This window comes from Nicotiana tabacum, chromosome 9, assembly GCF_000715075.1.
Source record: "Nicotiana tabacum cultivar K326 chromosome 9, ASM71507v2, whole genome shotgun sequence".
NCBI classification, from domain to species: domain Eukaryota; kingdom Viridiplantae; phylum Streptophyta; class Magnoliopsida; order Solanales; family Solanaceae; genus Nicotiana; species Nicotiana tabacum.
Window position 1 is genome coordinate 117429264 of NC_134088.1, and position 18936 is coordinate 117448199.

At 40.1% G+C, this 18936-nt stretch overlaps 1 protein-coding gene across 6 annotated transcripts; it reads left to right on the forward strand.

Annotated features, from left to right (window-relative positions):
- The first annotated feature begins 817 nt into the window (after window positions 1-817).
- LOC107807914 (protein DETOXIFICATION 42) lies at window positions 818-6863 on the forward strand. Of its 6 annotated transcripts, XM_016632369.2 has the most exons (14): window positions 820-1016; window positions 1343-1458; window positions 2026-2147; window positions 2223-2462; window positions 2585-2766; window positions 3283-3418; window positions 3545-3641; window positions 3776-3876; window positions 4559-4722; window positions 5309-5380; window positions 5470-5586; window positions 5679-5774; window positions 6292-6413; window positions 6500-6863. In XM_016632369.2, exons 2-14 carry the CDS (start codon window positions 1388-1390, stop codon window positions 6540-6542), a joined length of 1563 nt encoding a protein of 520 aa, XP_016487855.2. In that variant the 5' UTR covers window positions 820-1016; window positions 1343-1387; the 3' UTR covers window positions 6543-6863. The 6 variants fall into 6 exon arrangements, with proteins under 6 accessions (XP_075078220.1, XP_016487855.2, XP_075078218.1 ...); XM_075222119.1 differs by lacking the exon at window positions 6292-6413 and having other exon boundaries at window positions 818-1024; XM_075222117.1 differs by lacking the exon at window positions 6292-6413.
- The last annotated feature ends 12073 nt before the right edge of the window (window positions 6864-18936 follow it).

Below are 18936 nucleotides of genomic sequence, written 5' to 3' on the forward strand. Positions count from 1 at the left end.
TTCAACTTTTGAGAAGATGGTATACAAGATTGGAATGCGGAGACTTAAATATTTGAAACAAGGTTTTCATCAGGGAGAGTAAAATATGCGATGTACTCTTTTTTCCTTATTAAAGTTTTTTCCCACAGGGTTTTCCTTATAAGGTTTTTAATGAGGCAGCTAGCAATGCGTATTACTAAATATGTGTACTCTTTTTCCTTCACTAGGATTTTTTTCCCATGGGGTTTTTCATAGTAAGGTTTTAACGAGGCACATTATCTTTTAATGAACATCCAAGGGGGAGTGTTATGAATATATTATATTATGGATGTTCATTTAGTACTCCGTTGTAAATAAGCTTCCTGAAGAAGTTTATCCATATGAGACTCCGCCATAAATATATTTATCTATTTAGTACTCTATTGGAAATAAGCCTCCTGAAGAAGCTTATCCTTTCGGTACTCCGTTATGGATAAATATTACCCATGATAGAAGATTATCTATATCTGGCACAAGCAGCTTACACAGCAGCTTACAAGCAGCTTGCAGTAGCAGCTTACACAGCAGCTTGCAGTAGCAGCTTACACAGCAGCTTCCTTTCTTCTATAAATAGAGGAGAATTCAGTTCATTATGTACATAAGTTTGAAATTTGAATAATATATCAGTTTCTCTTTATATTTGTCTTTACTTTACGGTCTTTATTTTATAACGTCTAACGATTTATTTAAAGAAAGTGACTACTAAGGACTTCCAAGACGTGTTTTCTTTCTTGAAATACATCGTAGACACGTGTCAGAGCCAACTTCATGATTTTGGTCTTCGAGCAATTTGAGAAACAAAAGAAAAAAGAAGAGAAACTTTTGCATTAAAGGAGTGTTGTCTTCCTCTCATTTGCATCTTTAATTTAGGTCCATTAATAGTATGGTACTTTTTAGTGAACAATGAAAAGATTTTATTAAATTTAACACAATTCTTTTTCCTTTAAAGTTGAAGCTTCTCTCTCTTTCATTCCATTTTCCAAGCTCAAAATATTCTTGTAAGTTGGTATTTACTCAGTATATCTTTCCACTTGAATTTTCTTGGGACTTTTTCTTGTCAAATGAGTGAAACTTCTTTCTTTGTTTGATCTTAATTAGATTTGAAACTTAAACTTCAAATTCAACTTTCTTGGAAGCGAGTTGTGACTTTGCTGTATCTTCCTTAACTTTTTTCCATTAATACAAAAACATGTACATATATCATATATGAGTGTTTTAAGTTGTTAAAGGGGTCTTGTTGGGGGGGGGGTGGGGGGAGATGTACATTAAATGTATTTTAAGAAAATCTGAATTGTATTTAATATTGTGAATTTACCATTTTCAGTAGAGGGGAGTGGAAACCATTTTCTTGGTTGAGTTAGCTATTAGTATGGCAGAGAAAGAAGTTCCATATTCAGATAATGGAAAAATCCCACTCTGCATTTTCTTTAGGGAAGCAAGGTATTTCTAAGTTTTTTCCTTGTTCATATTTGTGATCATCATTATAAAGAAGATGTACAACACTATTAGTCTATTTTAATACGTTTTTACATGTCGCAGGTAAGTTTGTTTTTAAGGTTATTAGTTCCAGTTTTAAGGATGGTTAAATGTAGTTATCTTTTAGGTGATCCGATAGTTATACTCAATTACTTTCTTGAAAATCTATTAGATCAATTTTTGTTTTAGATTATGAATTTGCTCATTCGAAGGGGAGCCTTGGAACGACGGTAAAGTTGTCTCCGTGTGACCTATAGGTCAAGATTTCGAGCTGTGGAATCAGCTACTGATGGGTAGGCTGCCTACATGACACCTCCTTGGGATGCGGCCCTTCCCCGACCCTGCATAAATGCGGGATGCTTTGTGCACTGGCTGCCTTTTTCTTATGGACTTGCTCATTCCTTTCACATAGTGCTATATGTACTAATTCAGCAGCCTTTATGAGACTTTTGGTGTTTTTGATATGTTTAGATTTTCACAAGTTACTGGTAGTAATATATTTCTCTTTTATTCATTGTGTGGCATGAGCAGATCAGTATTTAAATTGGATGAGCTAGGCCAAGAGATTGCAAGAATAGCCATCCCTGCTGCACTAGCTTTAACAGCAGATCCTATTGCATCTCTTGTTGATACAGCATTCATTGGCCAAATAGGTATTATCATGTAAAATTCATTAGACTTACCATTTTACAGTAACAGATTATAACCATCAAAATTTACTGATATAGGTCCTGTCGAGCTTGCTGCTGTGGGAGTTTCGATTGCTGTTTTTAATCAAGCGTCGAGGATTGCAATATTCCCACTTGTTAGTGTCACTACATCTATGGTTGCTGAGGAGGATACCATCACAAAAGTAAGCCCTGAACCACGAGACACTGAAAGCCAGGATCTACAATCACAAGAAGCCGAAGGATTGGATACGGAGTTCCAATCAAACAGTGAAAACAAAGAGCTCATACCTCAAAGTAGTAAGTAGGAAATCCATGTTCAACATGTTTTTTTTGTCACATTATGTAGAAAAGTTTACATGTAAGTTCCTTCCGCTTTGTGATAATGATATTCACTTCCGTTTTATCAATTGATTTTGTAGGGAGTATGTACAAGTCCGAAACGATAGCTACCACCTTTGAAGTTTTGAAGCCAAAGCCGGAAAAGAGGCACATTCCATCTGCATCGTCTGCATTAATCATCGGTGCCATCCTCGGCTTCATCCAAGCAGCTTTTTTAATTTCTGGAGCAAAGCCTATATTAAACTTCATGGGAGTCAAATCTGTGAGTAAAGTTCTTAATAAAGTAGCAAAAGACACAAATTTTTGTCGAATGATATGCAAAATTTTACCTATGTCTACTTTTTCTTTTAGTTTTCTTGGGCCGAGGAAGGGATCATACAGTTGGCCAGTATTTACTGCCAGTAATCAAGACTTAAATTTGAACGATTCTATCTTTAAGGTTCTTTGCGCTAAATTCATCTTGAAATGGGATCTTTACATAAATAGCCGGCCGAATTCACTGTTTAGTTTTCCTAGCCAGTATACATAGATTATACTGTGATTATGCACGGTTATAAACATATTATACATGGATTGTACATATATTATACGTCTGCCGGCTTTCAGCGGTTGAGTGAGCGGCTATTTATTGATTCTTCTTTTGCAATTATACATTCAACATGTACTACTATATATTTGCGATCTTTCACATATATCTATCCGTGTCAAAAATACTAGGATTAGTTGAACCTGTTGAATATAGGTCAATCCGCCTCCGTTAATTCCTATCATATTATAGGGATCACCTATGTTAAAACCTGCCCAAGAGTACCTGAAATTGAGGTCGCTCGGTGCACCAGCAGTTCTTCTCTCATTGGCGATGCAAGGAGTTTTCCGAGGATTTAAAGATACAAAAACTCCACTTTTTGCAACTGGTGAGCAACTAAGAAATTGAATCAAGCTTCCACAGATAGATAAAGTTCAAAATTCAGTTAAGAAACATTTACTTCTGTTTGAAACTTAGTAAGTAAAATCTAACTTAGTTTCTGTGTTATCATCAGTGGCTGGAGATTTGACAAATATAATTTTGGACCCTATATTCATTTTTGTATTCCATATGGGCGTCAGAGGTGCTGCGATTGCTCATGTAATTTCACAGTGAGTAGATTATCATGTCTCCCAAAAGACAAAAATTGTGAGAGAACAGTTCTCCAATATATCATTGCTTTACAGAAAAGTATTTTGGTAAATGGTAAGATGTAGATTCTTACGTATATGACTTCGTCGTGCAGGTACCTAATTTCAGTAATACTTTTTTGGAGATTGATGGAACAAGTTGATCTTTTACCTCCTAGTCTAAAGTATCTGCAATTTGCTCGATTTCTTACAAATGGTGAGCTTCTCTCCGATGTTGTTAATGTTTACTACAGACAGATATACAACAAAAAATGTTCTGCAAATTTGTTATAATGAGGCTTAAGAAATTCTTAAATAATATTTTTGTATCGTGATAGGTAGGCTGTTTCCCTTTTTTCAGCTTATCTGTTTTCTGATTATTTTTACCATGATTTTGCAGTTATCTGAACTAGAAACTTTTGGTTCATAAAAATTAATGATTTCAAGCTGCAGACTCTCTGTAACAAGAAATTTGATCGCTTTTTATATCACATGTCACCACATTCGTGTTCCTCCGTAAATAACATTTTGTTGCTTTGGCAATTGCAATATGAAGTTGAAGTGAGTATTGACAGCTTTTTAGGATTATTGACAAATGCATTGTCTTTCTTTTATTTTAGTAACTGTAACCTATTTGCTTTCTGATACATAGTCAGCACAAATCATCAAAGGAAACATTACTTCTGTGAAACAAACATTAAGTTAATCTGAGATATCTCAAGTTTTGAACTTTCTACTATGTTTTTCTCCCCGAGATGTTGAAATTCTTTAGTGACCAGATTTCGTTCTGCTTTTCAATCTTCTACTAAATAGTATAATTTTTTAATGCTCAAGTATAAAGATGAATTAGTGGATTAACTTCTCTATCTTTTTTCTATTTTTCTCTTCTGGAATTTCAGGATTTCTATTGTTAATGAGGGTAATAGCAGTTACGTTCTGCGTAACATTAGCTGCATCATTGGCCGCAAGGTTAGGACCAACCGAAATGGCTGCATTTCAGGTCTGCTTGCAGGTTTGGTTGGCTACATCTCTTTTAGCTGATGGGTTGGCTGTTGCGGGTCAGGTGATATAGATCTTCCTTTCATTTGCTAAAAGCCAGTTTCTATCAACTGTCTCGAATAATAAAACAGCCAGATGCTACAAAAAGATCTATTCCAAATGCTTAAGTAATAAAGTGGAAGAATGTCTATCCTAAAATTTTACTACCGTATTGTCCTTGAATTCCTGATGTACTGAAGAAAGGTCGCAATTATTCCCTCTCAAAATAACCTGTCACTATATGCACACCTATAGTTGTTGCAACATCAACAAGGCTTTCGCTACTAGAGTGTCATTTCTCGAAGCGAGTTAGCACCTTACATTGTTATTCGCTACAACGCAGCAAATTATTCACTTTCGAAGCCCAAATGTGAATCAGTAATTAGTACTACTAGCCTCAAACGTAGATTTCTAATATTAATCTTTTCTGCAGAAACAATATAATTGACAGATGAATAAGTGTTATCTGAGAGATATTTCTTGATTCATATATTGACGCAGTTTGTAGCGATAAGCCGATAACTATTATTTTAATCTTCTAGCCTGTAAAATCATCAGCATTAAGAAAATGTATCAAAATTAGGAATTTTGACCTTTCTTTATCATATCAGGCGATACTAGCAAGTGCGTTTGCTCAGAAGGACTTCAGTAGAGCTACTGCTACAGCATCAAGAGTATTACAGGTAATTAGGTTGTTCCGTAGTAGATCTGAACATATCCTTGATTTCAGTAATGTAACTATTTTTGACCTTAGAATTCTTGAAAATTGCAGTTGGGATTAGTTTTAGGATTGGTGCTAGCTCTCATCCTTGGAGTTGGTTTACACTTTGGAGCTAGATTATTTACAAATGACATCAATGTCATCCACCTAATTGGCATTGGCATACCGGTATTCGCCATATCCTAATATACTTGACAATACACTTTAACTACCTTTTCAAATAAGCTATGTATTTGGAACTCACAACTTATTTATTTCAGTTTGTCGCAGCAACTCAACCAATCAATGCCCTGGCCTTTGTCTTTGACGGTGTAAACTTTGGTGCATCTGACTTTGCATATTCTGCCTACTCGATGGTAATTAGCTCACATGACATTCCTTTTTTCTGCTATCGACAACGAAAAGCAAACATGTTCTCCTCAAGTGGCGCAAAAGTTTTTAACAAAGAACAATCACTATAAAACTTTAACTATATTATGGTAAAGATCGCAGTTTTGGAATGAAGAGGAGCCTTGGCGTAACTGGTAAAGTTGCTGCCATGTGACGGTCATGGGTTCGAGCCGTGGAAAGCCTCTTGCAAAAATGCTGGGTAAGGCTGCGTACAATAGACCTTTGTGGTCCGGCCCTTTATCGCAGTTTTGGAATGTTACCTCAATAGCACTTTGGTTAAAACTGTCTCCACCAGTCGATGCTTACATCAAAATCCACCCTCTCCCTCCCCTCAAGACCTCCAAAATCCTAATGCAAGTGGAAAAACATCCTTATGACCAGAGATATCTTCCTTGATTATGATCTGAAGACAATGCCAATATATATATTTTCCTTTTTCATTAATTAGTAAATATTTACAATAAAGATGATATTTATGTTCAGGTTACAGTGGCTTTATTCAGCATTATATTCTTGTTCATTCTTTCATCAAGTTATAAATTCGTCGGAATTTGGGTCGCTCTGACCATCTATATGAGCCTAAGAGCTTTTGCAGGCTTTTGGAGGTATGGTTAATTGTTAATGTACTCCAAATAAAGTACTTAGAAGCATAAGGCAATAATCTGTGTGTTTTCTACTTCACCATTTGCAGGATAGGAACCAGAACAGGTCCCTGGAAATTCCTCAGGAGCTGAAGTCTCCGTTAGATTATTATTATATATATCGTACTCTCCTACAAAGCATATTGTACATAACTGAAGCAACTGCTCTGAAATCCTTTCAAGGAGAAAGCAATCTTAGGAGAGTATCGCTGAAGTAATTTTTACCATTGTTGTATTGTAAAGAAAGTAGCAGTATTAAATACTCCAATAGTTTAGTGCATTGTAGGGCCGAATAAAAAATGTAGAGATTTTGGGTCGAGAGAGTGGGGTATGAAATATGTATCTAACTGTATTTATACTTGTATTTTTGCCCGAAATACTGGTTAGTGCTGAATCTACGAACCTATTGTTGGATCTGCCGTGGATGCTATGGACGGATGCTATGGATAGAGTGTCCGTTTCTCTTATCTCTTTCTGTTTACCCGTAAAACGGTACAGTTGAATTTATGTGGTTTATAGACAAGCGAATCGATTTGTTACCAAAATGATAAATAAATCAAAATAAAAATGCGACTTAGCGTTGAAATCGAGATAAGACAAAATATAACTTGGTTCCGGGAGCTCTGCTCCCGAAGGCAGTAATAGCAATATTAATAAGCAAGAAATAAAATGTTATTGAGCTTTTGAATAGTATATAATCTAAGTCTCGCCTCCCACATCTTTTCCTCCACATGGGTCACACCCACCTTGTCCCCGATAACTTCATTTCTAATTCTATCTAACCTGGTATGCTCGCTCATCCATCTCAACCACTAACAGCTGGCTATGAATGTCATATTCTCTATAACGGATTATGTATTTAATACTGCAGAATATTCTCCATTGAATGCTATCGGGTGACAGACATTTATTTATTTTTATGAGCAACATTCCCTTCGAGAACAAACGAGATTGCTGCCCCCGGACTTGATTTCCACCTGTCTCGCTTTTCATTTGTCTCCGACTCCACGTGTCGCTCTATTATGCAAGTAATTAATATGAACAAATTTTGCCCTATAAAGATAGCCCCCTGCTTTCTGGTGGCACATCCTTGTGTCACCGGGAAGTTGGTGAAGATACCTTTCTTGGAGGGAAATTCTCTTATCCCCCTCCCCCCCCAAAAAAAGTTTTTGACGCTTGATTAGACGCACGTCTCTCTCCGTATTTAATGCCCTAAACACGCATCATCCCACAATTTAGAAATACTCTCATCGGTTCTCGAGTTAATCATGACCATGATTTTAGCCGCCTATTCCTTTACTTATACGCTTCATTCTTCTCCTTTTACACTTTACAATTTTTCGAACTCTCTCAACTTTTCTTATTCAACTCTCTTATTTTCAACTCTCTTTAACCTTCTTCTTCGTAGAAACTCTTACTTTCTTCTGCTAATTATGGCCTCCTCTTCTAAGAACCCCAACTCTTCAAAGAACAAGGAAAATACTGATGATGTTGCTCCTCCTACGGTGAGCACCATTATCCCCAGAAGGCTTAATACAACCAAAGACTTTGAAGAGAAGTATAATAGACCTTTGTGCTCCGATCCTTCTCCGGACCCCACACGTAGCAGGAGTTTAGTGCACCGGGCTGCCTCTTTATCGCAGTTTTGGAATGTTACCTCAATAACACTTTGGTTAAAACTATCTCTGCCAGTCTATGCTTACATCAAAATCCACCCTCCCTCCCCTCAAGACCTCCAAAATCCTAATGCAAGTGGAAAAACATCCTTATAACCAGAGATATTGTCACGACCTAAAATCTACTATAGGTCGCAATGGCGCCTAACACCGCCGTCAGGCAAGCCAACGGTGATTTACCAAATTAATTACTCATATAGATATCTTGAAATCATAATTTTCCTTAATTGAACAGTATAAAATAGAATTTACAGAGTGAATACAAATATTTACATGAACCACAATAGTGAACAACTCGTGGGAACCCCTAAAACCCGATGTCACAAGTACATGAGCATCAACTAAGAAATATAATAAAATACAACATCTGCCTGAAATACAAGTTAGACAGGAAAATATAAATAACTCTAATGGAGACTTTGCAGGCTACAAATCGTAACATGAGATGTAGCTCACGGTAAAATCCCCGAAAAGGGTCGCTTCTCTGCGCCCAAAGACCACTATACATATGTATACCTACAAAACAAATGCAGCATGTGTAGTATGAGTACGTAAATCAACGCGTACCCAGTAAGTATCTAGCCTAACCCCAGAGAAGTAGTGACAAGGAGTCGACATCGACACTTACTAGTGGTCCAATAAGACAAATACAGTAGAAGTAAGCAGATGTGAATCAGAGAAGATAAATGAAGTAGCAAGTATAACACGTGGTACAATCCTCCTCTCAGCAATAACTCAGACTCTCAGCTAGTGGCTACCTCCTCAATCGGAATACATATATACTGGACCTTACGAGATAGGTTGTCACAGTTCAATCAGGAACAAGCTCACAGATATGCTGGCTTCTTGCTAATTATTACGCACAATTTCATAAGAGTATTTTATAGGCGTACAACCTGATCCATCATAACATTACCAAACCATAGATGCATCTATTTTATTGCCGAGGCGAACGGCCCGCTCCCATGAGAGTGTGGTACATAAATTCCACATTGGCGTACGACCCGATCCATCATAGCGTGCGCACTGCCGAGGGTCGAACGACACGAACCATAGATATATCTATCCTGTCGAGGCGAACAACCCGATCCCATTAGAATAAGAAGCTTTGACGGGTCCTCGACCCCACTCACGAATAGTCATGTGAGTTATAGATTTATAAGGGAACATTTTGATGAGAACGCATAACGCGGGAGAATCTCGTAGGAGAGTACAATTAAATCCGCGGCTTATCATGAAGCCCGTCAAATCTCTACAATAGCAAGCCTATCACTCTACGCAAGTTTAGTCTCAAGTCATAATGTAAAATAAGGGAATTTATAAAGCAATAGACATCTCAAATAGTACAATTATAGCATGGCGGGAACCTAAGTCTACCCGTACATAACATGAATCTAGCTACGCACGGACTCTCGTCACCTGGTGCGTACGTAGCCCCTTCAACAAGTAACACATAACAAATACATCACCTAGGGGTCGTTTCCCCCTCGCAGAGTTAGACAGGAGAATCACCACGCTCCGAAGTTCCATAACCGGCTCCAACGCCCCTCCAACACCTCAAACCAAAGCCTGTCGATCCAAAACTATTCAAAAACGGTGCAAACCAATCAAAAGATACTCTAATAACCATAATTAATCAATTTAAAAAAATTCTCAACTCCGCTCAAAAAGTCTATAAGATCAATCCTCGGGCCCACGTGCCCGGGTTTCAAGTTTTTTTGAAGATAAACTTTACCCATAACACAACGAACTCAAATATATAATTTATTCCAAATTCCATGTCCAATTTCGTGGTCAAATTCCAAAAATACCAATTTCTAGGTTTTTCTTCAAAATCTCACAATTTCTACCAAATTTCATGTTTGAATCCATATAAAAACCATGTATTTAACTCACAATATGAAGAAATCACTTACCTCATTATAGTTGATGAAGATGGCACTCCAAAAGTGCTCCAAAATCGACTCTCATAGACAAAATGAGATGAAAATGGGTCAAACCCCCGTTTTAAAGAAGCCTCACTACCCAACACCAATTACGCTTTTGCGGCGAGAAGGTCGCTTCTGCGACATCCGGTTATGCGGCTCCAAGTCTCACACCTGCGAGAAACCAAGCCAAGGTCGCGGCCGCATCTGCGTCCCTCATGCGCATCAGCGTCCCTCATGCGCATCTGTGCCCACGCTTTTGCGCTACCCGCTCTGCAGGTGCGGTCCCGCTTCTGTGACGAGATGACCGCATCCACGGTCTCAGCACTGCCCAACAAAAATCTGCATCTGCGTCCCTCTTGGCCGCTTCTGCGGCCAAAACCTCGCAGGTGCGGTTACACCAGAAGACAACTGCTTTAGCATTTCTTCCAAGTCCAAACTCGATCCGTTGATTATCCGGGATCCACCCGAGGCCCTCGAGACCTCAACCAAACCTACCAACAATTCCTAAAATACGATACGGACTTAGTCAAGCCTTCAAATCACACCAAACAACATCGAAACTACGAATCAACGATCGAATCCTTCTTTAAACTACCAAACTTTCAAACTTTGACGAACGCGTCTGAACCATACCAAAACATTCCGGAATGACGCCAAATTTTGCGCACAAGTCATAAATCACAATACAGACCTACTCCCACTTCCGAAATCGGAATCCGACCCCGATATCAAAAAGTTCACTCCCGGTCAAACTTTCCAAAAATCATCAAATTTTCAACTTTCGCCAATTGACGCTGAAATGACCTACACACCTCCAAATCAACGTCCGGAAATGCTCCTAAGACCAAAATCATCATACGGAACTATTCCGAGGCTCGGAATCCCAAACGGACATCGATAACATCAAAATCCACTTCAAGTCAAACTTACGAATTTCTTAAACTTTTTAAAAATACCATCCTTCCAAAATAAGTATCGAAATGCTCTCGGGTGATCCGATATTCGACCCGAACATACGCCCAAGTCTGAAATCGTCATACGAACCTATTGAAACCTTCAAATCCCGATTCCGATGTCGTTTACTCAAAAGTCATTCCTTAGTCAATTCTTCCAATTCAAAACTTCCAAAATTAGAATTTTCTTCCCAATTCAACTCCGAACTTCCCAAAATTCAATTCTGACCACACGTACAAGTCATAATACCTGAAGTGAAGCTACTCAAGGCCTCAAGCTGTCGAACGATGCCGTAGAGCTCAAAACTACCGATCGGATCGTTACATTCTCCCCCACTTAAACATACGTTCGTCCTCGAACGTGCTAACAACTGCTCCGGAGTTGTCCAAAATCACTGTACAACACCTTGTGCACCTACCCGTGCCACCACATTCCTGTTGAACACATTAGCTCAATCCAGACTGAAAATCCTCCCTATAACCTTAGAAAACAAGCTTTAGAACCAAGTTCCAACTTTCGAATTTCTTTACAACACAAAGCAAATGTGTTATCCTCAAGTGGTGCAAAAGCTTTTAACAGAGAGCAATCAATATAAAACTTTAACTAAATTGTGGTAAACATCGCAGTTTTGGAATGTTACCTCAATAGCACTTTGGTTAAAACTGTCTCCGCCAGTCGATGCTTACATCAAAATCCACCCTCTCCCTCCCCTCAAGACCTCCAAAATCCTAATACAAGTGGAAAAACATCCTTATGACCAGAGATATCTTCCTTGATTATGATCTGAAGACAATGTCAATGTATATATTTTCCTTTTTCATTAATTAGTAAATATTTACAATAAAGATGATATTTATGTTCAGGTTACAGTGGTTTTATTCAGTATTGTATTCTTGTTCATTCTTTCATCAAGTTATAAATTCGTAGGAATTTGGGTCGCTCTGACCATCTATATGAGCCTAAGAGCTTTTGCAGGCTTCTGGAGGTATGGTTAATTGTTAACGTACTCCAAATAAAACACTTAGAAGCATAAGGCAATAATCTGTCTGTTTTCTACTTCACCATTTGCAGGATAGGAACCGGAACAGGTCCCTGGAAATTCCTCAGGAGCTGAAGTCTCCGTTAGATTATTATACATATATCATACTCTCCTACAAAACATATTGTACATAACTGAAGCAACTGCTATGAAATCCTTTCAAGGAGAAAGCAATCTTAGGAGAGTATCGTTGAAGTAATTTTTACCATTGTTGTATTGTAAAGAAAGTAGAAGTATTAAATACTCCAATAGTTTAGTGCATTGTAGGCCGAATAAAAAATGTAGAGATTTTGGGTCGAGAGAGTGGGTTATGAAATATGTATGTTTACCCTAAAAATTGAGTAACAATTAAACTTATATTGTGGTTCTAAAGATATGTGATTTAAACCAGCACCAATTGATAAACGATGAATTAAATAGATAACTTGGACAATAAAATAAATCAAACCGGTCTGAAAACGATGCCTCGACCTTGATTCAAGATAGTCTCGAGGTTAGTTACTATGAACAATATAGGATAGAACAAGCAGTGATGAACAATAAGTAAGACAAAGAAAGCAACGTATATATATATTTTTATCAGTGAATACTGATGCCTTACAAATGATTGGAACTCCTCTTTATCTAGTAGAGAAAACCTATTATGGTACAACTCTAATAACGGAAATAGACTCCATGATTGGCACTAATAACCGCTTTGATTTGATCTGTTCCGGGATTTTCGCCGTGATCTTCGACCGATTGCTGACATCTAGCCATTCTGTTATTACGCCTTACTTGAAGTCGGTCATGCTTGATCTCGATTGTCGTTGGCCTCGATCTTAATGAATACTTCGATCTCCAGGCTTGACGTTCTATCTTCGAGCTCGAGCCTGATCTATTATGAGGTTACCCCCGAGGCACTCCCTTGCCTCCGAAATCGGGTATGCCCGATTTTGACCGTATACAGATAGTCCCCTCGTTTTTTTGGAGTGTAATGACAAGAAAATGAATTCGAGACTTCGATTTAATACCTCAATCAATTATGACGTCAATATCACAACGTAAGAAACAGAAGCATCGCGTCTGCACAGTTCCCAAAATCATTAATTAACGCTAGTTAATGGTCTCCCACCAGTGCTTTCAAACCGTCAAAGTGACTATTATAAATAGAACACCTTCATAATCTTCTCAAACTTTACTTTCAAACTTCTTGTAATCTTCAAAAGCTCTTCTATCTTCTTCAAGTTCATCAATTTTGCCGGTTTCCATTTACCAATCTCTTATTAAAACACAAATTCCGCCTTCTTCTTCCTTAAACCTCATATAGAAATGGCAAAAATATCAAAGACCATTCCTCAAGAAGAAAAAGCCTCCTTATCGCGGCCGGTCGGTGACAAAACACCGGTGAAGCCACGCATCGAAGAGTGCATCCCTGGGCCATGTGAACTTACTTCAGACTTTAAATTCGAAAAACCCTCTTCGGTTCCCGGCCGATGCGAGCCCATGTCTAGATACATCTGTTCGATATCCGAAGGCGATCTCGAGCAAGTGAAAAAGGACTGCCACTGAGAGAATAAAGAGGTGGTGATTCCTACCCCCGAAAAGGACATCCCCGCTCATGTGAAAGGGTTCTTAAGTGTGTATACTTACCCTTTCACACTGGGCTCCGTCGATCTTGTCATAATCGACTTCTGCCGCCAATACCGGGTAACCCTAGGCCAGATATACCCCTCTTTTTGGCGCATTGTCGTTTTGCTCAGATTCTTCTCGAGCAAGATCGAGGGGATGTCTTTCAACCTCGATTATCTCATTAGGCTATACAGCCCCCCTCTTTATCGGGGTGGACTGATAAGGCTTCAGCTCCAGGCCACGAAGGTGCTATTCTCGAGCATAGATGAGGACAAGGACCGAGGATGGATATGCCGGTTTGTCCGAGTTAGGACCTCCGATTTAATCCCCGCCGAGAAGATGCCATTCCCCGAAGAATGGAACATGAAGCATAAGTAAAACTTCACCGATAACGTTTGATTGCTTGTTATGTTTCCTTTACCTCTTCCCATCTATATTCTTCTTTATGGTGCAACTTCCCCCTGGTTTCCTGGTGCAGTCCCGAACCTTGCAGGTTGGGTTCGACAACTAGTTTTAACTTCTTCGTATGCTGAGCGCTCATGACGTAATTTGGCCAAGGGTCGATGGGAGGCCAGAAATCATGGTAAGTTCCCACATCCGTGTTTGATGCTTTCTTGTGAAATACTTCCTTTTAACTTGATTTCTTCTCATACAGGTCTTAGAGATAGTGTCGTTATGAGGCCGCCTCCCCTCGGGGAAGAGGAGGTCCCGAAGCCGACCAAAGACAAGAAATAGAAAAGGGCCTCGCCACCAGATACCCCAAAGCCCAAGAAAAGCAGGGCTCGAAAGTCGAAGACTGATATCGCCATTTTGCCTGTCGATGTAGTCCAAACGCTACGAGATGAATACGAGGAGGAAGAGGATGTCGACTGCCTGCTGGTGGCTCGGAAGACTGATCTCGAAGGAAGGTCCAAGCAAAGTCCCCGAGTCATCGGGTGTTGGGGATGCCTCCTGTCGTGATGAGCAACCGTTGGGTATGCTCTAAGGGTCTAGTTCTGAGGCCCTTCAATGAGAAGAGAATGCCCCAAGTGACTCACTTGGGGCAATTAACATTGATGATTCGTCGCCCGGCCCCACGTTCTCTGAGGAGAAGTTTCGGGATGCCCGGTCCATGGGGACACCCAATGTGGGGACGGACCCCGAAGGGAATGATATATTTTGCGGCTGCTTCCCGGGGGTCGATGATGTTTCCGACCTGGACACATCACTCATTTTTGATGAGGCTCAGCAGCTTCTGATCTCAGTGAGTTTTACTTGTGGTCGATGATATTACCATGCTTGCGTTTGTTCTTATTTCTCTAAGTCTAATTTTATTTCTTTCTGCACAGGATACGACGCTCCATCGAGAAGCATCCTCCAAATACCGGGCTGAGCTGGCCCGATATGAGATTGATCTCAAAAAGCTTATGAAGGAGAGAGACGCCCTCAAACTCCTCTATGTGCAAAAAGAAGAGGAGATCGTGAGTATTCGAGCCGAGCTGACAAGAGCTCATCATGATCAGACTGAGCTCATTGAGCAGGTAATGTCAATATTTGGGAGCTTGTTATGTATTTACTTGATATTGGCGACTAACACTTTGATTTTGCAGGTTCAGCAGAAGGCTGAATTGGTTGAGCAGCTTCGTGAGGAAGCCAAGATGAAAGAGGCAGAGACTTTGGGGTGGAAGCAGAGCATAGACCGTCTCGCCTCGGAGAAAGATGCGATTCGGGTCCAACTGTCTTCGGTTGAGTGTCAACTCCAAAGTGTGAAGGTGGAGAACTTGGCCCGAGCCTAGAAGGTCGAAGAACTCGAGACTCGGTTAGCCGCTGAGCTTGCAAGGGCCACATCCGAGGCAGAGGTGCTCGTGGCCTCCTACCGAGCTGACGCTGAAGCCACTAACACTCGGGCAAAGGAAATTTTTGATGCTGCTGAGGTTAGATTGTCCGGTGTTGCCGATCGTGCTAGGTGCCAATCTCGAAGAGAGACTCTTGAGGAGGTACACGCTCGTGGCTTCGACCTCACGGCTAATATCGAAAGTGCGAAAGTTTTGGAAGACGAGGTCGAAGCTTTGCTTTCCGATGATAAAGACTCTGCGAGTGGATCCGAGAGCGGAGGAGATGAAGATGAAGTTCCCGAAGATGCAGCTCCAGAGGCGGACTAGGCACTTAGGATTTTTTCTCCTTTTGGTTTTTGTGTAAGACCCTGTGTGGTCTTTGTAAATACTTTGCATATATGAAAGGTTCCTTTTCTTTCCGTTTCGTCTCCGATTTATGACTTATGATAAATTCTGTTTTGCCTTTGTCTTGTGAAAACTTTATTGTAATCGGGTTGTTGTAGCCTCTATAATCGAGTGAGCAACAGCTCAAACTCAGAGTAGAACAAACCCTTAGGGTTTTTAGTTAAGCGAAGGCGAGTCCCCAAGCTCAACAATATGCTCGGGATTTTGATTTCGGATGGCTTGATCGAAGCCGTAATTGTACTGTTTTTGTAGCCGAGTTTGAGTAAGTTTCGAACTCAGAGTAACAGACCCCTTAAGGTTTTATATCAAATAGTGATAAATCTTCAAGCTATATTCGAGTCAATTTTATTTGAGCTCAAAATAGTGGAACCCTTAGGTCCGAATTGAGTGAGAACAAAATCTCAAACTCTAAGTGTATTGGCCCTTAGGCTCTTTAGATTGGGCCGATATGGCCTACAAAAGATGGCTACTTTTTCCCTTTTTTGGCTTAGAAGATTTAGTAAAAATTTCTTTATATTCTTTACCCATTGGGTTTTTTGAGGGTTCGATGTCGATTGAAACCCCTTTGATTTTTGTGCCTTAGCACATTTGTGTTAAGATAATTTAATACCTCTTAAGGTTTTTCGAGGGCTGATTTCATCGAAGCCCTTTTGCCGAGGGTAGCCTTTTTTTAACCGATTTTTCAAAGAATTCGAAGGCCTATTTTTATTGCGAGATTCGGACGTCTCCGAGCCGCCCTAGTTTGGCCGTAGCCTTTGAGTATGATTCTTGGGATTACTTCCCAATAACACTTCAAACTTGTTCGAAGTGTTAGTCCTCGAGAGCGATGCCCTTGTCCTATAGATCGAGGGGTGCCTCTTTGAGGTCTAGTTTAGATTACTCAAATATGTCGATCATCGATGGCAGTCCACGAGTGTACGAGGTATATTTTCACTTGGCCCTTGAGCAATTTCTCCCAAAATCATAAGTATGGAGCTTGTATAGTAGAAAATTTTATTTGACACACAAGATGTTTGATATAGAAAGAATGCTTCTTTGTATAATCTATACATGCGTACATGTTTTTCCATCGGTGGTCGACTAATCTATACGGACACGGTTCAGTTGACCGTTTTGCCCATTACAAAGTTTCTCTATCGAGACCCTTTGGCACGGAGTAATTTCCTCGATAGTGTAACATCCGAGGGTGATGCCCCCCAGTATTCGAGGTTGATTGTAAAGAAGCCTTGGATACTGTTGAATTGTCCCCAGGTAGCACATAATTTTTGCCTCGTTAAAAACCTCGCCGGAAAAACCCATTTGGGACAAATATCGATCTAAGGGAAAGAGAGTGCAACGCGTGCTTTAAAACCTGAGGTCTCGATATCTTCGATCGATCATCTGCAGTGAGTTAGTGTCGAATATATAAATGAAAAAAGGGAATAAAGTTATACCTTAGCAATAATACCGTTTGAGAAGCGATATGTTCCAATTATTTGGCAGTTGTTCGCCGTCCATCGTGCCGAGATTATAAGATCCCTTTCTGACGATGTCGAGGACTTGGTAGGGTCCTTCCCAATTTGGGCCGAGCTTTCCTTTATTAGGATCCCGAGTGTTGATGGTGACTTTCCTCAGGACTAAGTCCCCGACTCTGAAGTGGCGAAGGTTGGTTCTCCTATTGTAATATCTTTCGATTCGTTGCTTTTGTGCAGCCATTCGAACGAGTGCGGCTTCTCATTTTTCATCCAATAATTCGAGGCTAGTATTCATAGCCTCGTGATTTGACTCTTCTGTTGTATGTCAAAACCTGGCACTGGGTTCCCCGACTTCGACTGGAATCAAGGCTTCAGAGCCATATACTAAGGAGAACGGGGTTGCCCCCGTATTGGAATTTGATGTTGTTCTATATGCCCAGAGAACTTCGGGTAGAATTTCTCTCCATTTCCCCTTAGCGTCGTTCAACCTTTTCTTTAGGTTTTGAATGATAGTCTTGTTCGTCAATTCGGCTTGTCCGTTCCCACTAGGGTGATATGGTGTTGATAACATCATTTTTATTTTGTGGTCTTCGAGAAATTTCGTCACTTTGCTGCCGATAAATTGTTTTTCATTGTCACACACTATTTCGGCGGGTATCCCAAATCGACATATGATAAGATCCCAGATGAAGTCTATGACCTCTTTCTCTCTCACTTTCTCGAACGCCTGTGCTTCAACCCATTTATAGAAATAGTCAGTCATAAATAAAATTAACTTAGCTTTACTGGGGCCGATGGCAGAGGGCCGACGATATCCATTCCCCATTTCATGAACGACCATGGGGATAAGACTGAATGAAGTTGTTCTCCGGGCTAATGGATCATCGGTGCAAACCTTTGACATTTATCACATTTTCGAACAAACTCCTTAATGTCTTTTTCCATGCTATCCCAGTAGTATCCTGCTCTAATGATTTTGTGAATCAGTGATTCGGCGCCGGAGTGGTTCCCACAAGTGCCTTCATGGACCTCTCATAGAACATAATCGGTGTCCCCTAGTCCTAAGCACACTGCCAATGGTCCATCGAATGTCCTTCTTTATAATGTTCCATCTTCAGCCAATGTGAATCGAGCAGCTTTGGTTCGTAGGTCCCTCGTCTCTTTAGGGTCCGATGGTAGCTTTCCGTTCTTCAATTATTCAATATATTTATTCCTCCAATCCCAGGTTAATCTTGTAGAGTTTATCTCGGCACGACCTTCCTCAATCACGGATCTCGAGAGTTGAACGACAGTCCCCGAGCTGATCTCATCTTCCTTGACCGATGACCCTAGATTTGCAAGTGCATCGGCTTCACTGTTTTGTTCTCGAGGTACATACTGTAAAGTCCATTCCTTGAAATGGTGCAAGGTTACCTGCAACTTATCCAAATACCTTTACATTCTATCCTCTCGAACTTCGAAGGTTTTGTTTACTTGGTTCACTACCAGTAAAGAGTCACACTTGGCCTCAATGACTTCTGCTCCCAAGATTTTAGCTAGCTCGAGACCTGCAATCATGGTGTCGTACTCGGCCTCATTGTTAGTCAACTTAGAAGTTTTGATAGAT

Coding starts and splice junctions, on each gene's coding strand:
- LOC107807914 (XM_075222119.1), top strand. CDS start 1,388: ATGGCAGAGAAAGAAGTTCCATATTCAGATAATGGAAAAATCCCACTC. Junction 3,419..3,544: donor AACTCCACTTTTTGCAACTG/GTGAGCAACTAA, acceptor TGTTATCATCAG/TGGCTGGAGATTTGACAAAT. Junction 4,723..5,308: donor GGTTGGCTGTTGCGGGTCAG/GTGATATAGATC, acceptor TTATCATATCAG/GCGATACTAGCAAGTGCGTT.